The 16486-nt window shown below is 39.3% G+C and overlaps 1 protein-coding gene across 1 annotated transcript in view; it reads right to left on the bottom strand.

The window, feature by feature from the left end:
- The window catches only part of ZNF654 (zinc finger protein 654), a 29987-nt gene extending 13842 nt beyond the window's left edge, over nt 1–16145 (bottom strand). The window contains exons 1-4 of the mRNA XM_056488429.1: nt 15985–16145; nt 7360–7505; nt 4385–4466; nt 2977–3112 (exon numbers count right to left, since the gene is read on the bottom strand). Coding sequence (XP_056344404.1) covers nt 2977–3112; nt 4385–4466; nt 7360–7505; nt 15985–16116 — 496 coding nt within the window. The 5' untranslated portion in view covers nt 16117–16145. The remainder of the gene's footprint in view (nt 1–2976; nt 3113–4384; nt 4467–7359; nt 7506–15984) is intronic.
- Nucleotides 16146–16486: the final 341 nt, after the last annotated feature.

Here is a 16486-nt window from a genome sequence, read left to right as displayed (position 1 = left end):
TTGAAGAAATTGGAGATTCAGAAATACCTGGAAGACATGCTTTGCATCTTTCTTGTAAAAGATTATACAGGTTGTAGTGTCTCTTTGGATTAAAAGTTAAAATATCACTCAAGGCTACAACTGTAGTACTTTAGTGTTTCATGTTTTAAAGAAAGAAAGAAAGAATGAGATTGCCAGTTTAAAGTCAGTGAAGGCTGAAAGCTCATCCTTTAGAAGCAATCTGTATTAACTACAAGCAAGTTAAAGTGATACTTAAGAAATAGTTACTAAAAACCACAATCTGAACAACTAGTTTTTTCCCCAAAATGAAGAGATTACTTGTACAATAAGCTTTCAGTTAAAATTTTTTTGAAGGATTGAAATAATTCCTTACACTCAAACCCAAGATTTCTCTAGCAACTTCATTTTTATGCAAGCTAGCAGTGTTCCATGCTAATGAACATTTAAGCAGTATTATTCAAGGTGTCAGGTTTCAACTTGATTTGTTAACAGATGCACTGTAAGAAAAAAATCATCCCATTAGCACTTTTGAGAACAAGCTCAGAAAACAAGAGGACTAAAAAGAAAGTCAGTGTCTAATGGTGGTGATGAAGTGCAAGAAAAGTCATTATATGGAAAAGTCCTTAGGGCCAAGTAAAGGCCTCTCCTCCTCTGAATTACCACCCTTAGGATAATAAACCACATCCTCTGCTTTGCATGCAAGCATTACCCAACAGATTACTGAAAAATAAGGCTGGAAATACCCAGCTTTGGTAAGTGCTAATGGTAAAGAAATGCTGCCCATCTAACAAGAAGTGGCTGTAACATTCTTTTTCCTTAAAGGAGGGAGAACTGCACCCCACAGCACAGCTCACTCTGTTCTACCATTCCCACATGGTGTGGTCCCTTCTGCTCCAGAAATGAGTCTGACAGCCTCCTCTCCCAGCAAGGGCATCCCCATCCCCTACACCACTGCCAGCAGGAGCTCCCAAGGACGGGGGTTCCTACAGCCTCCTCTGTTTTCAGTTTCACAGATGCTGCTGGCATCAGCCTCCCTGTCCTGCCATGTCCTCTTGTCCCAGGGCAGCACACAGAGCTCTTCTAACCCCCCCAAGCCAAAGACAACTGCCAGCTCCAGCAGCCTTTGGCCAAGTCTAAGTGATACACTAAGAAACAACATTTTAACTTACCCAGGCAGTGATGCTTTGCTTTAGAGCAAGAGCCATCAACCAGCACCTCAGAAACTCCATCTGACTGCACCTCTGTGTTGTTCTCTTCTGGATGCTCACCTTATTCTCCCTAGTCCACTACAAGTTGATTGTTCCTATGTTCCAACCCTACTATTTTTCTTTCAACTCAATGACTGCTTTGTTTCCAGCCATCTCCAAACAGATTGTGACATGTCAAAGTTTACTACAACTCATGTAAAGACACAGAGAGGTTTGTCTTGGCCTAAGATTCTCCCCAGGACAGAATTATGTAGTTTACACAAACTGGTTTTTGCAAGGAATGGCTGGTGATTCAGCAATAATAGGCAGTTTTTCCTATTTAAACTAACTCCTGAGGGAACTACATGGCCAAGTTTCAAAAAACATGCTAAACACTCCTAGCCTATAAAGCAGCACAGGATGTTTGCTTTGTGCAAGACTTCACAAGAATCAAACTTCAGAAGGAAGTGAGAGGAAGAAAGAACAAGCTTTATTTAATATAATTGTCTAATATAAAAGACTTGTCAGCATAGATGAGATTTGTCAAGTCTGTGTGTAGGGATATCAGAAAATAAAAGGAGATAAAATCTCTCAGCAGAGGGGAAGGAGGTACAGCCTGAAACCAAAGGGAACAAAGTGCTCACCTAGAGACAACAGGTCTCATTCCTGCTCTGCCAGGTTAAAAACAAACATCCTCAAACTGTTGCCCATCATAGAGAGGATTCATGATGACCAAGAGAATCATTATAGCAAAGGACTAAACTAATTCTTTACTGGAGAGATGGAGACCTAATTCCACATCATAATCACCAAAATCACGCAATGCAGAACAAAACAAAACAAGATTCATCTTGGTTTTCATTTTGTTTCTGTAGGTATTTGACCAGAACTTTGAGATATCTAATAAAAACCATGGGTAAATCTGTTGCTCAAGCAGTTGCTTCACAAAAGAGACAGAACAAAGGCATAATGATGTGAATTTGCTATCAAAACACTTGTTCTGGTTAAGGAGGCAGCTTGCTGAGCTGTCCTGTTTTAGTGTTCTTCCTGTCTCTCAATGAACACACTGTCACAAACACAGTGTGAGTTTGTATCAGACACTACACCACAACAACTAGAGAAGAACTGGCATTTCCCATCACTATCAAATAAAAACAATTTTTAAGAGCTCCCCTTTGAACACTGTTGCTTAACATGCTAGTAAAGACTTCACTGTAGCTGGGGTATTTTTCTTAGGAACTTTCATTAACATTCCAGTGATTTTGTTCCCATGAACTGCACCTTTCCCAGCTCCAGGAATTACATATCCATAAACAGAAAGCAGCTGTCACATGTAGCCAAGGGCATCATTGGAAACAGAACCAAGAAAAGCCACAAGACCAAGTATTTACAACTGAAGAGAAAAATTAGATGAGTCAGAGTGCCAGGAGACAAATACACATCAGATCCTCTCCAATCATGTTATTTCAGGAGTCTAATGCAAGTCAAGTTGGTCTCTGTGCTTTAAGTATACACTTTGACTTAGAAATCCACTGTATGAATTTTATGAACTACTACACAGCTGCCTGTGTCTGACCAATCTAACCTCTACATTATAAAAGCAGACTTAAATTAGCAAAGAAATTCAGCTTTCTTTCAAATAAAAAAGGGACCAGCACATTTTACTACAGAAAAATAGTTAAAACACTGTGCAATGCCAGCTGATAACACCTGACCCCATATATTTTTAAAAAGCATACTTGAACATATTTTTCAGTACTCTAGAAAATTACTGTGATAAATGAAGTACCTAGTTCCTGTGACACAGGCTTTGCTTTAAGAATTGCTTGTAATACTGGATCCTCCCATGGTCCACCATCTCGAATGATTCGAGTCACTAGTTCCAGGTTCAGATTCCTGTATTTATTCAAAAGGTTCTGACATTCCTAAGTGTAAAAAGAGAAACAATTAGAAAGAATTAAAAGATGCTGTCTAAAAATAGTCAGGCTATCCCAAAGATACAAACCAAGAAACCCATACATGGCTGAGTATTTCCTCAGTCAGTAATTTGAGCTACAAAGTCTTTCATTGACCATACAGAAAGCCCTAAAGCAACAACTCATATTTTCTAAAAACAGCAATACAGAACTGTTGAAGGTCAAATTCATGGCTTCTACAGCCCTCAGAAAGAGCCTTCCATTTGTATAATAATGCAAAACCAACTTGGATTGGAGATATTACTGGCACACATTGAGACAAGTCTTCACTTCATGGCAACCTGCACAGATTTAGACATGTTGAGCTGGATTTGTGATTTCTGAGGAAAAAAACTGAATTAAGCCATGAGTCACCAGCCCTCAAGCAATCATTTTTCTTGAGATTTCTACAAGTCAGAAGTTATGTTTGCCTGTAATAGCATGGAATGCTTTAGCCAGCCATGATTTTCACATGTCAAGTTTTCTCATCCCCACACCTTATTTGCTGTAAAAGTGTCAACAACACCATTAATCAACAGAAAATTTTAGTAATGAAAAAGTTATCTAATATTGAAAGAAAAATGCAGCAGAAGAATGGCTTCCATCCACATACAATTACCTGCTTTTCACTGCCAGTTTGATTACACAACTGATGCAGAAACATTGCTGGCACACTCACTTGTAGAAGCAGTAACAGACAGATATCAACATAAAAATAGCAAAGGAAGAGCTTTTTCTCAAAATGCATGAGCAGTATGAATAGAGACACAACTCTGGTTTTCATCTTTTTCATCCTTTCTTTCCCTGCAAAGTTTTCAATTGTGGTGGCACAACCCTAAAAATCCTTTCAGGTATTAAAAAACCCCAAACAAACCAAACCCCATGTTTACCTGGCAAAACAAGTTTTTAATCCAGGGTCATTTATCTTATGCAGTTGTACATAGACATAGAAAACTCTGTACCAATCTACCCAAGAATAGAACAATTTAAACCATCCATGTTTATGCTGACTTGAAGATTTCATTGAGATAAAGCTTCAATTTCAAATTTACTGTTTTAAACCAGAGAGAAAACATGAGATCTCACATCATGAACTGAATGACATTAAGCTCGAAATAGACACAAACAAGCAGAGTTTCTTTCACTAGAGTGGCATGTTTCCTCCAGGTCATATATTCACAAAACTGTCTTTACATCTACTAAAATAATATTAAAAGTTTATATGAAAGTAGGCAACACTACCTGGATTGAACCTAAAATATCTTTCAAAGGATCTTCATAGAACTCATCCTTTCCAAAGAACAGCAGCAGTTCAAAAAAACTCCTAAAAAACAGAAGTAGTGACAAGCCAAATTAAAAACATCGATTAGAAAAATGAAATTACTGTAAGGCTCTTACTTTTTGCAACACTCAAACTAAAATTAGGAATTCTGTGAATTCTAAACTTGTGCCCATGTGGAGTCACTCAAAGGATTTTGGTGACAAACAATTCATATTTTCAGGCACTTTCTAAAAACACACTTTATTTAATTTCAGACTGTCTTACCATAACTGAAGTTTCTCTATGAAGATGTTGGTTTAAAGGTACTAATTAATTTATCTTTTCAAAAGAAGCTTTTGAATATTATTTAGAAAGGGACAGCTTTTGTGCAAATATGCAAACAAAACTACATTCACCTTCTGTGTGGCATTCAAGTTCATACAACTTGAAGAACAACCACCCCAAGGAGAGGTGGCAGAAATGGCTGAAGAAAGGACCAATACATTCAACAGCTGCTTAGATTCAAACTGATTTGTGGCTCCATGGCTTTTATCTTAAAATACTGGTCTAGCATTTTCTTTCTTTTAAATCCTGTTACAGAATCAGAGGTTGGTAAAAAGCAGCTTTCCAGATCTCCTTTCACTTCAGGTTTTCATTTATGAAAGCCTCCTTCCAGATAATGCAGTTGAGTCAATTTAATCAAAAACTTGGCAGTCAGAGCTCACGGATCTGCAGTGCAACTGTTACTGTTCTGCCTGAAGATTCTGAGAAATTTCATTTCTACTCGGAAAAAGTACCAGGCAGGCACTGCACTAATGAGCTGCAATTGCTGACTGAGAAAGTCAAGAGCAGCAGACAAGAACTGAGAAAGTCTCAGAGGGACAGGCAGGACTTCAAAAAATACTGTGCAAATTAAAGGCATTTTTTCTCCTCAGTAACATTTTCAGAAATACTGTGCATGAAAAGTCTTAATACTTACAGACAAAATTAAGTTTTCTGTAGGAATAATGGAAAAGTACCATAAAATTAGATTTCCAATAGATTATGCTAAAGCATTTTTTTTTCCCAGCTAATGATTAACTATGCCAAAAACAGGCTTAGAGAAATAGATGCAAAGTTACTATGTTCAGTGACAGAATTTCTCTCAAAGCTAGGTCTTTGAATCTCAATTCAAATATGCAATAAAAAAACAATCCCTACCCAAATAAGTATTGGTTCTGAAAAAACATTATCTCGTTTCATGTTAAACAAAATTTTGCAGTGTACTTGACTCTCAGGAAAGGTCAGCCATGAGTCATGTCATGATCTGGCAAACAACCAAACTGGAACTTAAATAATAAGACAAAACTAGTTAGAGAAAGTGATACATGCTTGCATTTAAATTTGCTTTGACTGATTTAAAAAGAGGGAGAGCTTGAAAAAAAAAAATCTGGAAATCAATAGTGAACAAGTGTAAACTATGGTTTTCTGCTTTATCAATGCACTTGCTCACAGTCTAATAAAGAAAGCCATCAAAATATTTTTATTTCCTCATCAGCAGTCTCCAGGTAAAATTACTACAGTCAGTTCCAACTTTGTTTATCTCAAAATTGTCTGCAGCACTGCATATTGACATTTATATCCATCTAGATTGATCACAACACTGCTGTGGCATCAAAACATTGCCTTAAAACACCAGTGTAGCACCATTATAAAACCCCCTGACATTAATGCAGATGCTGCTTCATTGGATACAAATAGCAAGGTTATTAAGTATAGGAAATAAACCAGTTACTCCTATTTATTGTCTGGTTACCAAGGAAATCTTACTCAAGGATGACAATACAGTCAGAGTTTTGCTCTCCAAGAACTAAAACCTAATATACACTGAATTTTCAAAAGAGATTTGAGCAAGGTTGCCCAGGTAACTGCAGCTACTAAGCCCTGGGATCCCTTTATATCATATCACATACAAAACTGTGCCAGCCAGGCAGAAGACTAAATAATCTAACATCCTAGAATGGAAGCAAATCTCATGGAGTAAACCCAGTCTCAAAAATCAAAACAGACAAGGGTGACAGAAACTCAGTGACCAATTTGCTTCTCAATTATTAGAATGTATCCATCCAAAAAATACCTGAATTCCCACCTTTTTATCTCCTAAGCTTTGCTATTTAAAAGTACATATCAACATGGTTTGAACTTTTTCCTTAAAGTTAGTGAAAAAACCCACAGCAACAGATGTCACTATATTTTGATGTAACTTTGAAAATTGTAGTCTTATGATGCCATAAATAGTCCTCTGTCAAACAGTTTCACACACACAAAGCAGGCAATGTCCACAGTGAAGCTTCACCAATGTTTAAAGACAGCATTTATTTTTTTCCTTATGTCCTTATTACCCTGATACTTCCAGTCTTCATGTGGGAAAATGACCAATGCATCAAAAAAATTGAAATTAGAGCAAAATTTATGACACATATCCTGCAACTCTTGATGCTGAATGTGACTCTGGGTCAGTTAACTGCATGACAAGTAATTCCCATAAGCATTTTCATGACTCAAACATAAAAATCCATTCAATTTTAAAGTAATTGACTTCTTTCTTAAGAAATTTATCTTAAGAAGTACTTAGCCTATTACACCACTAGAAGTACAGAAATAAAAATTCGAGATAAATTATTTCAAATGATCTACTGGCAAAGGTCAGTCCTCAAATACTCCAAAATAAGGTTATGATGATCACTTATTTCTTAGATTATTCATTTTGCCAGACATCCCTTATGACAAAACACTGTCATAGCCAACTTGAATATTTAACAAGGATATAAAAAAGACGAAACTAAATTCTAGCTAGCAATTCTTTGTTCTGTGTAGCTACACCACCTGTAAAACCCCTCTTGGGAGCTCTGAGGAGCTGGAGCCTCTGGCTGTGCTGCTGGAAAGGAAGGAATGATGCAAATGAAGAGGTACTCACAAAGCAAGGCTACTCAGTACGTACTGGACGTGCTCACATTCGGCTGGGAAGGACACGCAGGCAGAGGTGAAGCAGCACAGCGCCGTCTGCAGCACCTGCAGCTGGGGCAGAGGGACCTGCCACCTCCCAGCATAGTCCTCAACAACCTGGGCAAAAACATGCAAACACAGCTCATTACCCAGCACTCTCTCCTTGGGCAGACAGGGGAAGCACTTAACACTCCCTCAGCAGCAGAGTTTGTAACCTGAAAAATTTGACTGTTTTCTGGTTTATAACCTATATCCTGAAAGGAATATCACAAGGGACCTTCAAATAGTCAGAGGATAAGACAGGAAATACTTTCTTTTTATGCTGTGTCACAGTAGATATTGTACCTTGCATTAAACACAAGTTTTATTTTGCAAGGGGATCAAATTAGAGAGTCTGTAACAACATCCAGACATTCTAGTCTAAAACCTTTCCAATAGGGGAAAGAGTAACCTGCACTCTTCCAGCCTCTATGTCAGCAGAGAGTCACAAACATTCCAGTCACTCTTCCTTATCTGATCAAATGAGTAAATTTGGCTTTATTTAGACATAGGATAGATCTAAGGCAACAGCAGCTGAGATGGATTAATACTTTGTATGCAGATTCTAAGTTTGCCAAACTTATATTAATAATTTGTTTAAAAAACTGTTAGCTTAATGCAGCAAATATCTAGGTCAACTGAAGAAGAATTAGCAGACTTGTAGATAAATACTCTTCCTCTTAAGAAGACTAAACATTTTATAAGATAGTCCTGCCTCACAGATCTATTAAGAGTTCCCTGAAATAGTTTTAGCCAAGATCCTTTTATAGAAAACCACAAAAGCCTTAGAAAAACAAAGTGGACAGAAAGAAAAAACATCCTTTAGAGGTGTGAGCCTCCAAAAGGTCAAACAAAGTGGAAATAAAGCATCACTTCCCACCAGAATGTTTCATAAAGCTTGCACCTGAAGGACACAGTATAGATATGTTCATAAATTATTTCAAGCAATAAAACAACATTTTGTGTCCTGCTGTACAGCCCTCACTGCACTTCCAGCACTCATCTGAACCCAATGTAAGCTCAGTTAGGAATTAATTGGAGGGAACATCCTTTCCCTAAAAAAAAGCCATCAGTCCCAGTCTGCACCAGCTCCTCTGCCACACAAATACCAGAGCCAGCAGAGAAAGGAACACAACAGCAACCCCACCTTGGCCTGGCAGTTGGTCTGCAACTCAAATGTACCAAAACAGACTGACAGCAATGGTGCCCCCCATCCCAAACTGCTCAGGAAAAACAGAAATAGCACTTTTTCTTGAATGTAGATAACCTGAAACCATGAACTCATCAGTCACAGGAAAGAGAAGTTTAACTGGTCAATTCTCACATGACTTGCAACACTCAGGAAAAGATGGGGGTGTGGGAGCGTGTGGACAAAAAGCTAAACTAAGATTAAAATAAATTCCAAACCATAACCCATACACATTCAATATAGGAGGAGAAGGGAATAATGAATACTTCAGTGTCTGTTTTTAGGTAATCTCATGGAATAACTTTCTCTGTAATAAAAACCAAGCATCTTTTTTGTACAAAACACTCAAGATTCCATGCTTTGAAACAGAACTGCAAAGCAGAACATAAGGAAAAGTTTATCAGCACATTTTGAACAGGCACACTAATTTCAAGATAATGAAAAAAACCAAAAACACCAAAAAACATAACATTGTCAAAGCACAGTGGCCTCTTCCTTGTCCAACACAGGAGAGAAAAGCAGAAGGGAAGCAACCTTTTTTATGTGACTTTCTGCAACAGCTGCTTTCCAAGTCTCTGTTAGGGTGCAATTTTTAATACCCTTAAAGCATCATCCTCCAGCCTGTCTGTGCCTGCCATTGCCATAACCATGAAGACACTGGGACTTTTTGTTTTCCTCTCTCATTCAGAGCAGATAAAGGCACTGGAAGGAGGCTGAAGCACCTTCCTGACATGAACCCCCCATTCAGCTCCACCTTTCTCCCACACCAATACACTGCTTCCCCTCCTTTAATAAGTTTTAATAACTCAGAAGAAAATCCAAAACTCAGACGTGTATCATTAAACAAAATCAAGGCCAGACTTATCAAAAATTTCTGAGCATGCAGCTAAGGCAGTTAACCCCAAAAACAACAAGGCAGCAATTCAAAATCTGAACTAGTGAAATAATAGCTTTTCTTGGAATATTATGTTTTAACTGATTAATTATACACATATTTTAAGCAATTAAATATGCATATATAAAGTTATTTGGCTGTATTTCAAAAATTTAAGAGAAACAGCATTGCAAATAATTAGATTTGCAAATACATGGGACACAAACCCCAAATGTTTTATGCAGTGTTAGGCTGGAAGTTGCTACAGCTTTTCCTATTCCTCCACATGACAAAAAAAAAAAAAACAAAAAAAAAAAACCACCAAAAAAACCCAACCCTAAAAATCCCAACAATTTTAAAAGTTTATCATTACTAGGATTTCAAACAAAGTTATTCCCATAGTTTCTTGTGAGATTTAACAGTAAAGTCATCACAGGATTAAAACCACAATAATTTTGTGAGTTTTTCTAGTTTTCAGACACTGGAAGCTTCTTGGCAAATATAATGGTTGTCATTCATTATAATAAACATGAGTAAGTGTCACAAGAGAGGACAAAGCCAAAAAGGGCAAGCTTAGAAAAACCAAAGTTTCCTCAGAATTAAAATCCATAAATAAAAGCAACACCCACCACAATTGCCTGATCAGCAGAAATACCAGAGCAGCTCAGATACCAAAGTTCAGCTCTAAAACTTGAGTAATACCACATTTACTCTTCCTAGAAACATCACAAGAAATAAGCACAGCTTTTTAACTGTCTTTTGAACCTGTTCAGTGGATGAAGAACATTTTATTTTGTTTCCAAATACAAACAAGGCAACCATGTCCTTACAAATAAGGATTTTAGGGTAATATGAAATATTACTTAACATGTAAAAGTTTAAAATGGCTTTATACTAAAATATGTTAAGCAATGGGTTTACTGCAATTCATATGTGAATATTACATAAGGAGTGAGCAAACATAATCACACTTCTGGCAAAAGAAAACACATCACCCAGCAATAGCATGACACATCCTATAAGACAAGTTTCTACCCTTAAAGCTAAATGCTTCCCCCTACTCTTAATCACCAAAATCTCATCCATCTCCTCAGCCTGCCTGAGGTAAGAACAATACCCAAAATTTGGTACCATATGCCCATTACATTTAGCAAGCCAAAAAGTCATGTAGTTTATACAGTTTATAGTCTGTCACTTGCACAACAGTGAAAACTATACATTAATTCTAGAAAAGCAGTTTGGGATGACTGGAGCACTGTAGTAAGTGCTCCTACGTATGATTTATGGCTGAGAAATAAATACATATACTGAAAAGTAGAAATATTCCTCCTCATCAATTAATTAGCACCTCTTCCCCCAAATGAAAGTCAGCTAATGAAAGGAGTGTATCAGGGAAGAAGCACAATTACTTGTTTTCCTCATCTAAACAAAAGGACATAAGTTTTGGATTTTTTGCATCAGCTCCTGCACTAAAGTGTACCTTCTCTAACTTGAACAAGCCCATGTAGCAAAGCTAGCAAACAGAAGCATCACTCAATGGAGATCCTTCCTTTAGGTATAAAAACCTACAACTCCTTTCTAAGTTAGAATACTAATACATTTTTCCAAGGAAAAATCATGAGCTAATTTTCATACAAAAGCTATCCTTAATAAAAAGGCATTAAGACCTGGAAAAGTAGCAATATCAAGAGGTTTGAAAGTGTCAAAAAGTGACGTTTCAGAGAAGTAAAAAGATGTTACAACGATCAAGAAAAGTCTACAATGTATTGAACAAATGTTTCTTTTGGAAAACAGCAGCTCCTTAATCCCACTTGTAAAAGAGGGAGATCATTTCCGGGGGTAAAGCTGAAAGGGCAGCAGGCACAAAAGCTGATGAGAACCACCCTGAGCATGTGAATAAGAAAAGATTTTATGATGCTAAGGACAAGAGCACTGAAGACTGGAAGCCTGGAGGAGTCAATCTTCGGATAAAGAGGCTGAAAATCAACTGCTATTGTGAATGCTCATGACCTGACTGAGCAGCCAAGTGCACTTCCACTTCCACTGCCCAGTTTTGCATGAAAAACTTTATTTTTTATTTATTTATATTAAATAATTTTTACATGATAAAAGTATTTTGCAGTTTTCCCATCAAGTGTCAGAGGAAGGATTGACATCACCTAACCCAAGAACACCCTGCTGCATACACAGGTAAATCCTCACCACAACTGGAAGCTCATCCTGGCATCCAACTTGGCAGTAAACACCACTGTTTCATAAGTATTCCCTTTTAAATGTGAATTTGCTTGAATCTCAAGCAGCACAATACTAAACTACCAATAAGTAACCTGGATACACTGGTTTCCATCAGTCCCACATGTAAAATAAAAACCCACCATGACAGGTTAATTTTTGAATTTAAATAGTTTCAAGTAGTTATGGCAGTCTTTAAAATTTTAGTTACTGAAATGTATGATTGGCCTTTTGCAAGTTTTCATGCAATAAGCAGTATCAACATTCAAAAACATGAAAAATGAAAATATGACTTGCAATAGCATCCTTAAAATTTCAGCCATTAATAAGGATAAAGCTTATTTGTTCAGGAAGATACAAAATTCCCAAAACATCAACACCACAAATTATTAAATGAGCAAATAGGTGGTGAAAAATTACAGATTCTGTCTCTTCAGAGAAATAAGCTTCAAGGATGCTGAAGAAATCACTTTTTACTACTAGTATTCATGTCAGCAAGATTTGTGGAGCTGAACCATAAAATGGTGTATGTAGAACAAATATGGATCCCAAAGGTCCAAAATTTGATAGAATAAAAGTCTGGCATAATCTAAAGGTTTGGGGAGGTTTTCTTTGCAGTTTTTTTTTTTTCGTTGTTGTTGGTTTGTTTGTTTTTTAATATAAAAACAACTTAACCAATATTGATTGAAGTCCAGAGTAAGAGACAAAAGCAAATACTTTTAAATTTAGGCACAAAAAGTGTGAAACTATATTAACCCCAGAGTCAGAAGAACAAACATCTAAAGTTATATCTTTTTTTTACTTCCATCACCACAAAGCAAGACAAACAACAGTTGAGTCACACACCCCTCCCTGCCTTTTTTTTGCCTGCTAAAATAAATCCAGGAAACACTATCTTCTCTGGTGTGTTGCTATATTTTACTACCTAACTTTTTTATAAGAATTGTTTTTCCACCAATTAATGTAGGCAAAGGCCTTCTTTCAGGAGTGGGATCATCCTGGAAGGCTGTAAGCTGATGCCACAGGAAGAACAGATCAAAGAGTGTTTATCCCTCACAGCATCACCTTGTTACTTGAGATGAACTCACCTGGTGTTTATTCCAGTCAGTACCAACAACAAAATAACATCTAGTACAGTTATGCAGCCCTGAGGACAACTACAGAAATGCTGGAAGCAATTTGTAATATTTTGATAGTATTTAATGTTATGAGAAAATATCCTGAAAAAAAAATTAATTTTTCTTGTTAATAAAACTGAACCCAATTCCAGTGCAATGAAGGAAGCTACATCCATTTTCTAGCTCACCATTAAAGTTTGTTTTTAAGCTGAGTAAAACTGGAAATTCATCCTTCTGATTACAAGGTATTCCCCTTAACCCCCAAACCAAAAAAGTCACCATGTATGCTGTTTTCACAGCTCTTCACCATTTGTATTTCAGTCTCACAGGAACCTCTCAATGGTTATGGCTCCTGAGAAACCTCATGAAAGAATTTCAAATGCTGCACACAAACACAAGCTGAAACTCTTCCAAACATTTAGGCTGAGGGAGTTTCTTCTAGGTACCACCTTTCAAATGTCTTAAACTTACAAAGTAGTTACAGATGCATTGTTGCTTTGCCTGCCAAAGCTTGGAACTCCACAAATGAGAATAAAAGCCACATCAGCAAATTGCAGAAAGTAACATAGAAACAGCTGGCAAGATGCATAAACTGGGCATTTGACCCATCTTCCAACTGTCTTTTTTCCCTTCCTGCCACAGAAAGCTTGATTTTTTGCTTTGCCCATGTCATCAATCTCAAATAACATTCCAAGAAAACTTTTTATTCTATTTTGCCTTGAAAGGTTCAGGCTGTAACAACTCTCTATGACCATGAACACCTACAAGACATAATCCCAAAACTACAAATGGGCTTCAAGATGCCACATTCCAACTGCACCTTGTATCACTAAATTGTCATTAACCATAAATTTATGGAAAATGCTCTCATAATCCTGACATCTCATCTTTTTAAACTGGTACTTAATCAATCCAAAAGTGAAGGTGATCTACAATACTCCAGGCCTCAAGAGAACTGAATCTGGCTGTTTACAGCAGGTTTTTTACCTTTCTAACATCATTCAAAGGTGAAAGATGTGCACACCAATGCATTTTAAGCTGTAAGCCACTCTCAAAGATCAGTAGGATTTTCTGTGTACAGAAAACAGATCAGCAGACTGAAAAAGGCTTTATTTACAAGGTGCATGATTTCTCCTATAGCTCTTACTAAGAGATGCTCACAGACTTCATCAGCTAAACCACAAGCAATTTAAACAATATTATTTTCAGGTGACAGCAAGCTTCAACACCATGTCTGAAGCACAGCCATGTATTCTGATAGGTTGTTATTCTGAACATAACAGTGTTTCTTTCAGTGAGTGCAAACTCACTGCACCATCACTAAGCAACTATTTGACAACTGCTGTTCCACATCTGACACAAAACCAGGAGCACGGGAGGCAAACTAGGACATTCAGAAGGGCCAAATGAGTAGGAAGAGAAGCAAAACTGTGTTATCAGTGCAAAGTGGAGTGAGGAGGAAAGGCTCAGTCTGCACAGCAGCCAAATACATCCTTCAGAAGATCTGGATAGAAAAGCACAAATATATATTACATGTATAATTACACAGCATCAACCCCATGAGGGGAAATGGGCTCACATGGAGCACATACAACTTCATTTGTTGTCAATCCATAAATGTCACACAGCTACAGGCTTTTCACACCAGCACACCCCTTAGGATCTTGTGTTTGCAGAGTTAAATCAGTAGAAAACCCCTTTACTACAAAACATGCTTAAACAAAACACTGATTACCTTGAGCAAGCACATGACTGCTGTTCACACCAGGCCAAATTTACACAAAACAAGCAAAAAAAAAAAACAAAAGAAACCCTGGGGACAAACTACTAATATATTAACTTACTCTCATCAGGATTAATTAAAGTAGGCATTTTAAAAAAAAAGTTTAAGAGAAAAGGAGTAGAGCACTTTACATACTCAGAACATTGGCTGCTTTTCTGGAGAGTTCATCAACTCAAAGTAGGGGAGAGGGTTTGGCAATCTCCCCACACAAAAAAAACCTCAACTGCAGAAGAAGTCAATGCTAGATATATAACACATAAAATACTTGTGATACAACTATTTCACAGGAAAATTCTTCCCCTGCTCTTGTCCTCTGTTTCCTAATTCATACCTTTCCCTGGGATTGGCATTAGTACATGAAGCTATCACTCTGTCTGCACTTCCTCAATAAAATATATTCAACACACAGTAAGAACAGAGAGAAAAATTCAAGATAAACCCCTCAGAGTTAAACAAAAGTAAATGTCCTCATCAAACATGGTTGTCATTCCTTACGGTTGTAGAAAATGCCAGACTTCCTAAAAACATTTGCTTCTCCTTCTCCTAGCTCTAAAATTTTTGACAGGTCACAAAACAGAAGAAAATATGAAAGGATTAACAGCCCCCAAAAGCAACCTACGTGCATAGTGAGCAGAATGTCCCCCAAAAGTATTGTAAGCACGTATAACAGCACACAGAATTTCAAACAGGATGTTTCACTGAACGATAAAACAGGAACAAAGTGACAACATGGCAGCACGTTTCTACAGATGGCAGAAGACAACTGTAGTGGAGAGATAAGTCAAAAAGTTGATAAAATCTATATAAAATGACCTCTGGGCTGTGTTTTGGGAAGCAGCAAGTGGCGTGGCTGGAATACAGCAGAGGTAACTAATGTTCCATTCGCACCTGCTGGTGAAAACAGCCAGGAAAAGCAACCTGTTGGCGCTTGTTACTTTGCAAGGCACACCTAAAGGGCTTGCGAGGAGCACAATTCCGGGTCCGCATCAAGGAAACGCTGCTTTTCCAAGCACAAAACCCTAAAAATCATAAAACACCCTGGTCCTACTCGGCCAGCGAGACGAGAACTGTTCCCGAGGCCCTTCTTGCCTCTCCGCCTCCCCCCGCCACGCAGGCGAGGCCAGCCGGAATCGTTCTGCCCGCAGCACCGGCAGCAGCACGCGTGTCCCCGCAGCCGCCCCCGGCTGTCCCTGCCCTCCCCAGAGCCGCCTTCCCTCCCCTCCCCTTCCCTTCCCCCGGGAGCCTCCCGGCCCGGCCGGCCCGGCCCCCGCTCCCCCGGGCCGCGCCCCGCACCCCGCTCCTCACGGCCCGGCAGCGCTGAGGGCCCGGCCCGGCTCCCCCCGCCGCTGCCCCCCGCTCACCTGGCAGAAGCGGCGGCAGTAGTACTGGCTGCGGAGCAGAGCGGGCAGCCCGGCCGGGAGCCCCGGCGCCGCCAGCGCCTCCAGCTCCTCGCTGAGCCGCTCCGACTCCTGGTCGCTCTCGTCTTCCGCCATGGCGGCCCCGCCGCCCCGCGCGTACCGAGCGCCCCCGCCCCGCCCCGCCGCGCCGGAAGAGCCGCCCCCGCCGCGCCGCCCAGCGTCCGGCACCGCCCCCGCCGCGCCGAGCGCCCATTGGCCCGCTCGTCCTGCCCATCAACCCGCCGCACGTCTCTGCCTCCGCCCCTTCGCAGAAGCGCGCTGCGATTGGTGGAAAAGTCCCGTCGTTACTTTGGTCCGGCCTTTCCATTGGCTGCTCTCCCCGTCTGTCACGCCCCCCTCCTCAGCAGCCTGCCCTAGCCCCCGTTCACTGCGCGCGGCCGCCCGCGCCCTGATTGGGCCGCTCACGCCTCTATCAGCGCTCTCACGCCCGCCCCCCACTGTTAAT

This window comes from Oenanthe melanoleuca, chromosome 1 (assembly GCF_029582105.1).
Source record: "Oenanthe melanoleuca isolate GR-GAL-2019-014 chromosome 1, OMel1.0, whole genome shotgun sequence".
NCBI classification, from domain to species: Eukaryota; Metazoa; Chordata; class Aves; order Passeriformes; family Muscicapidae; genus Oenanthe; species Oenanthe melanoleuca.
The sequence above is the reverse complement of the archived record's forward strand: the minus strand, read 5'-3'. Positions and strand labels throughout refer to the sequence as shown.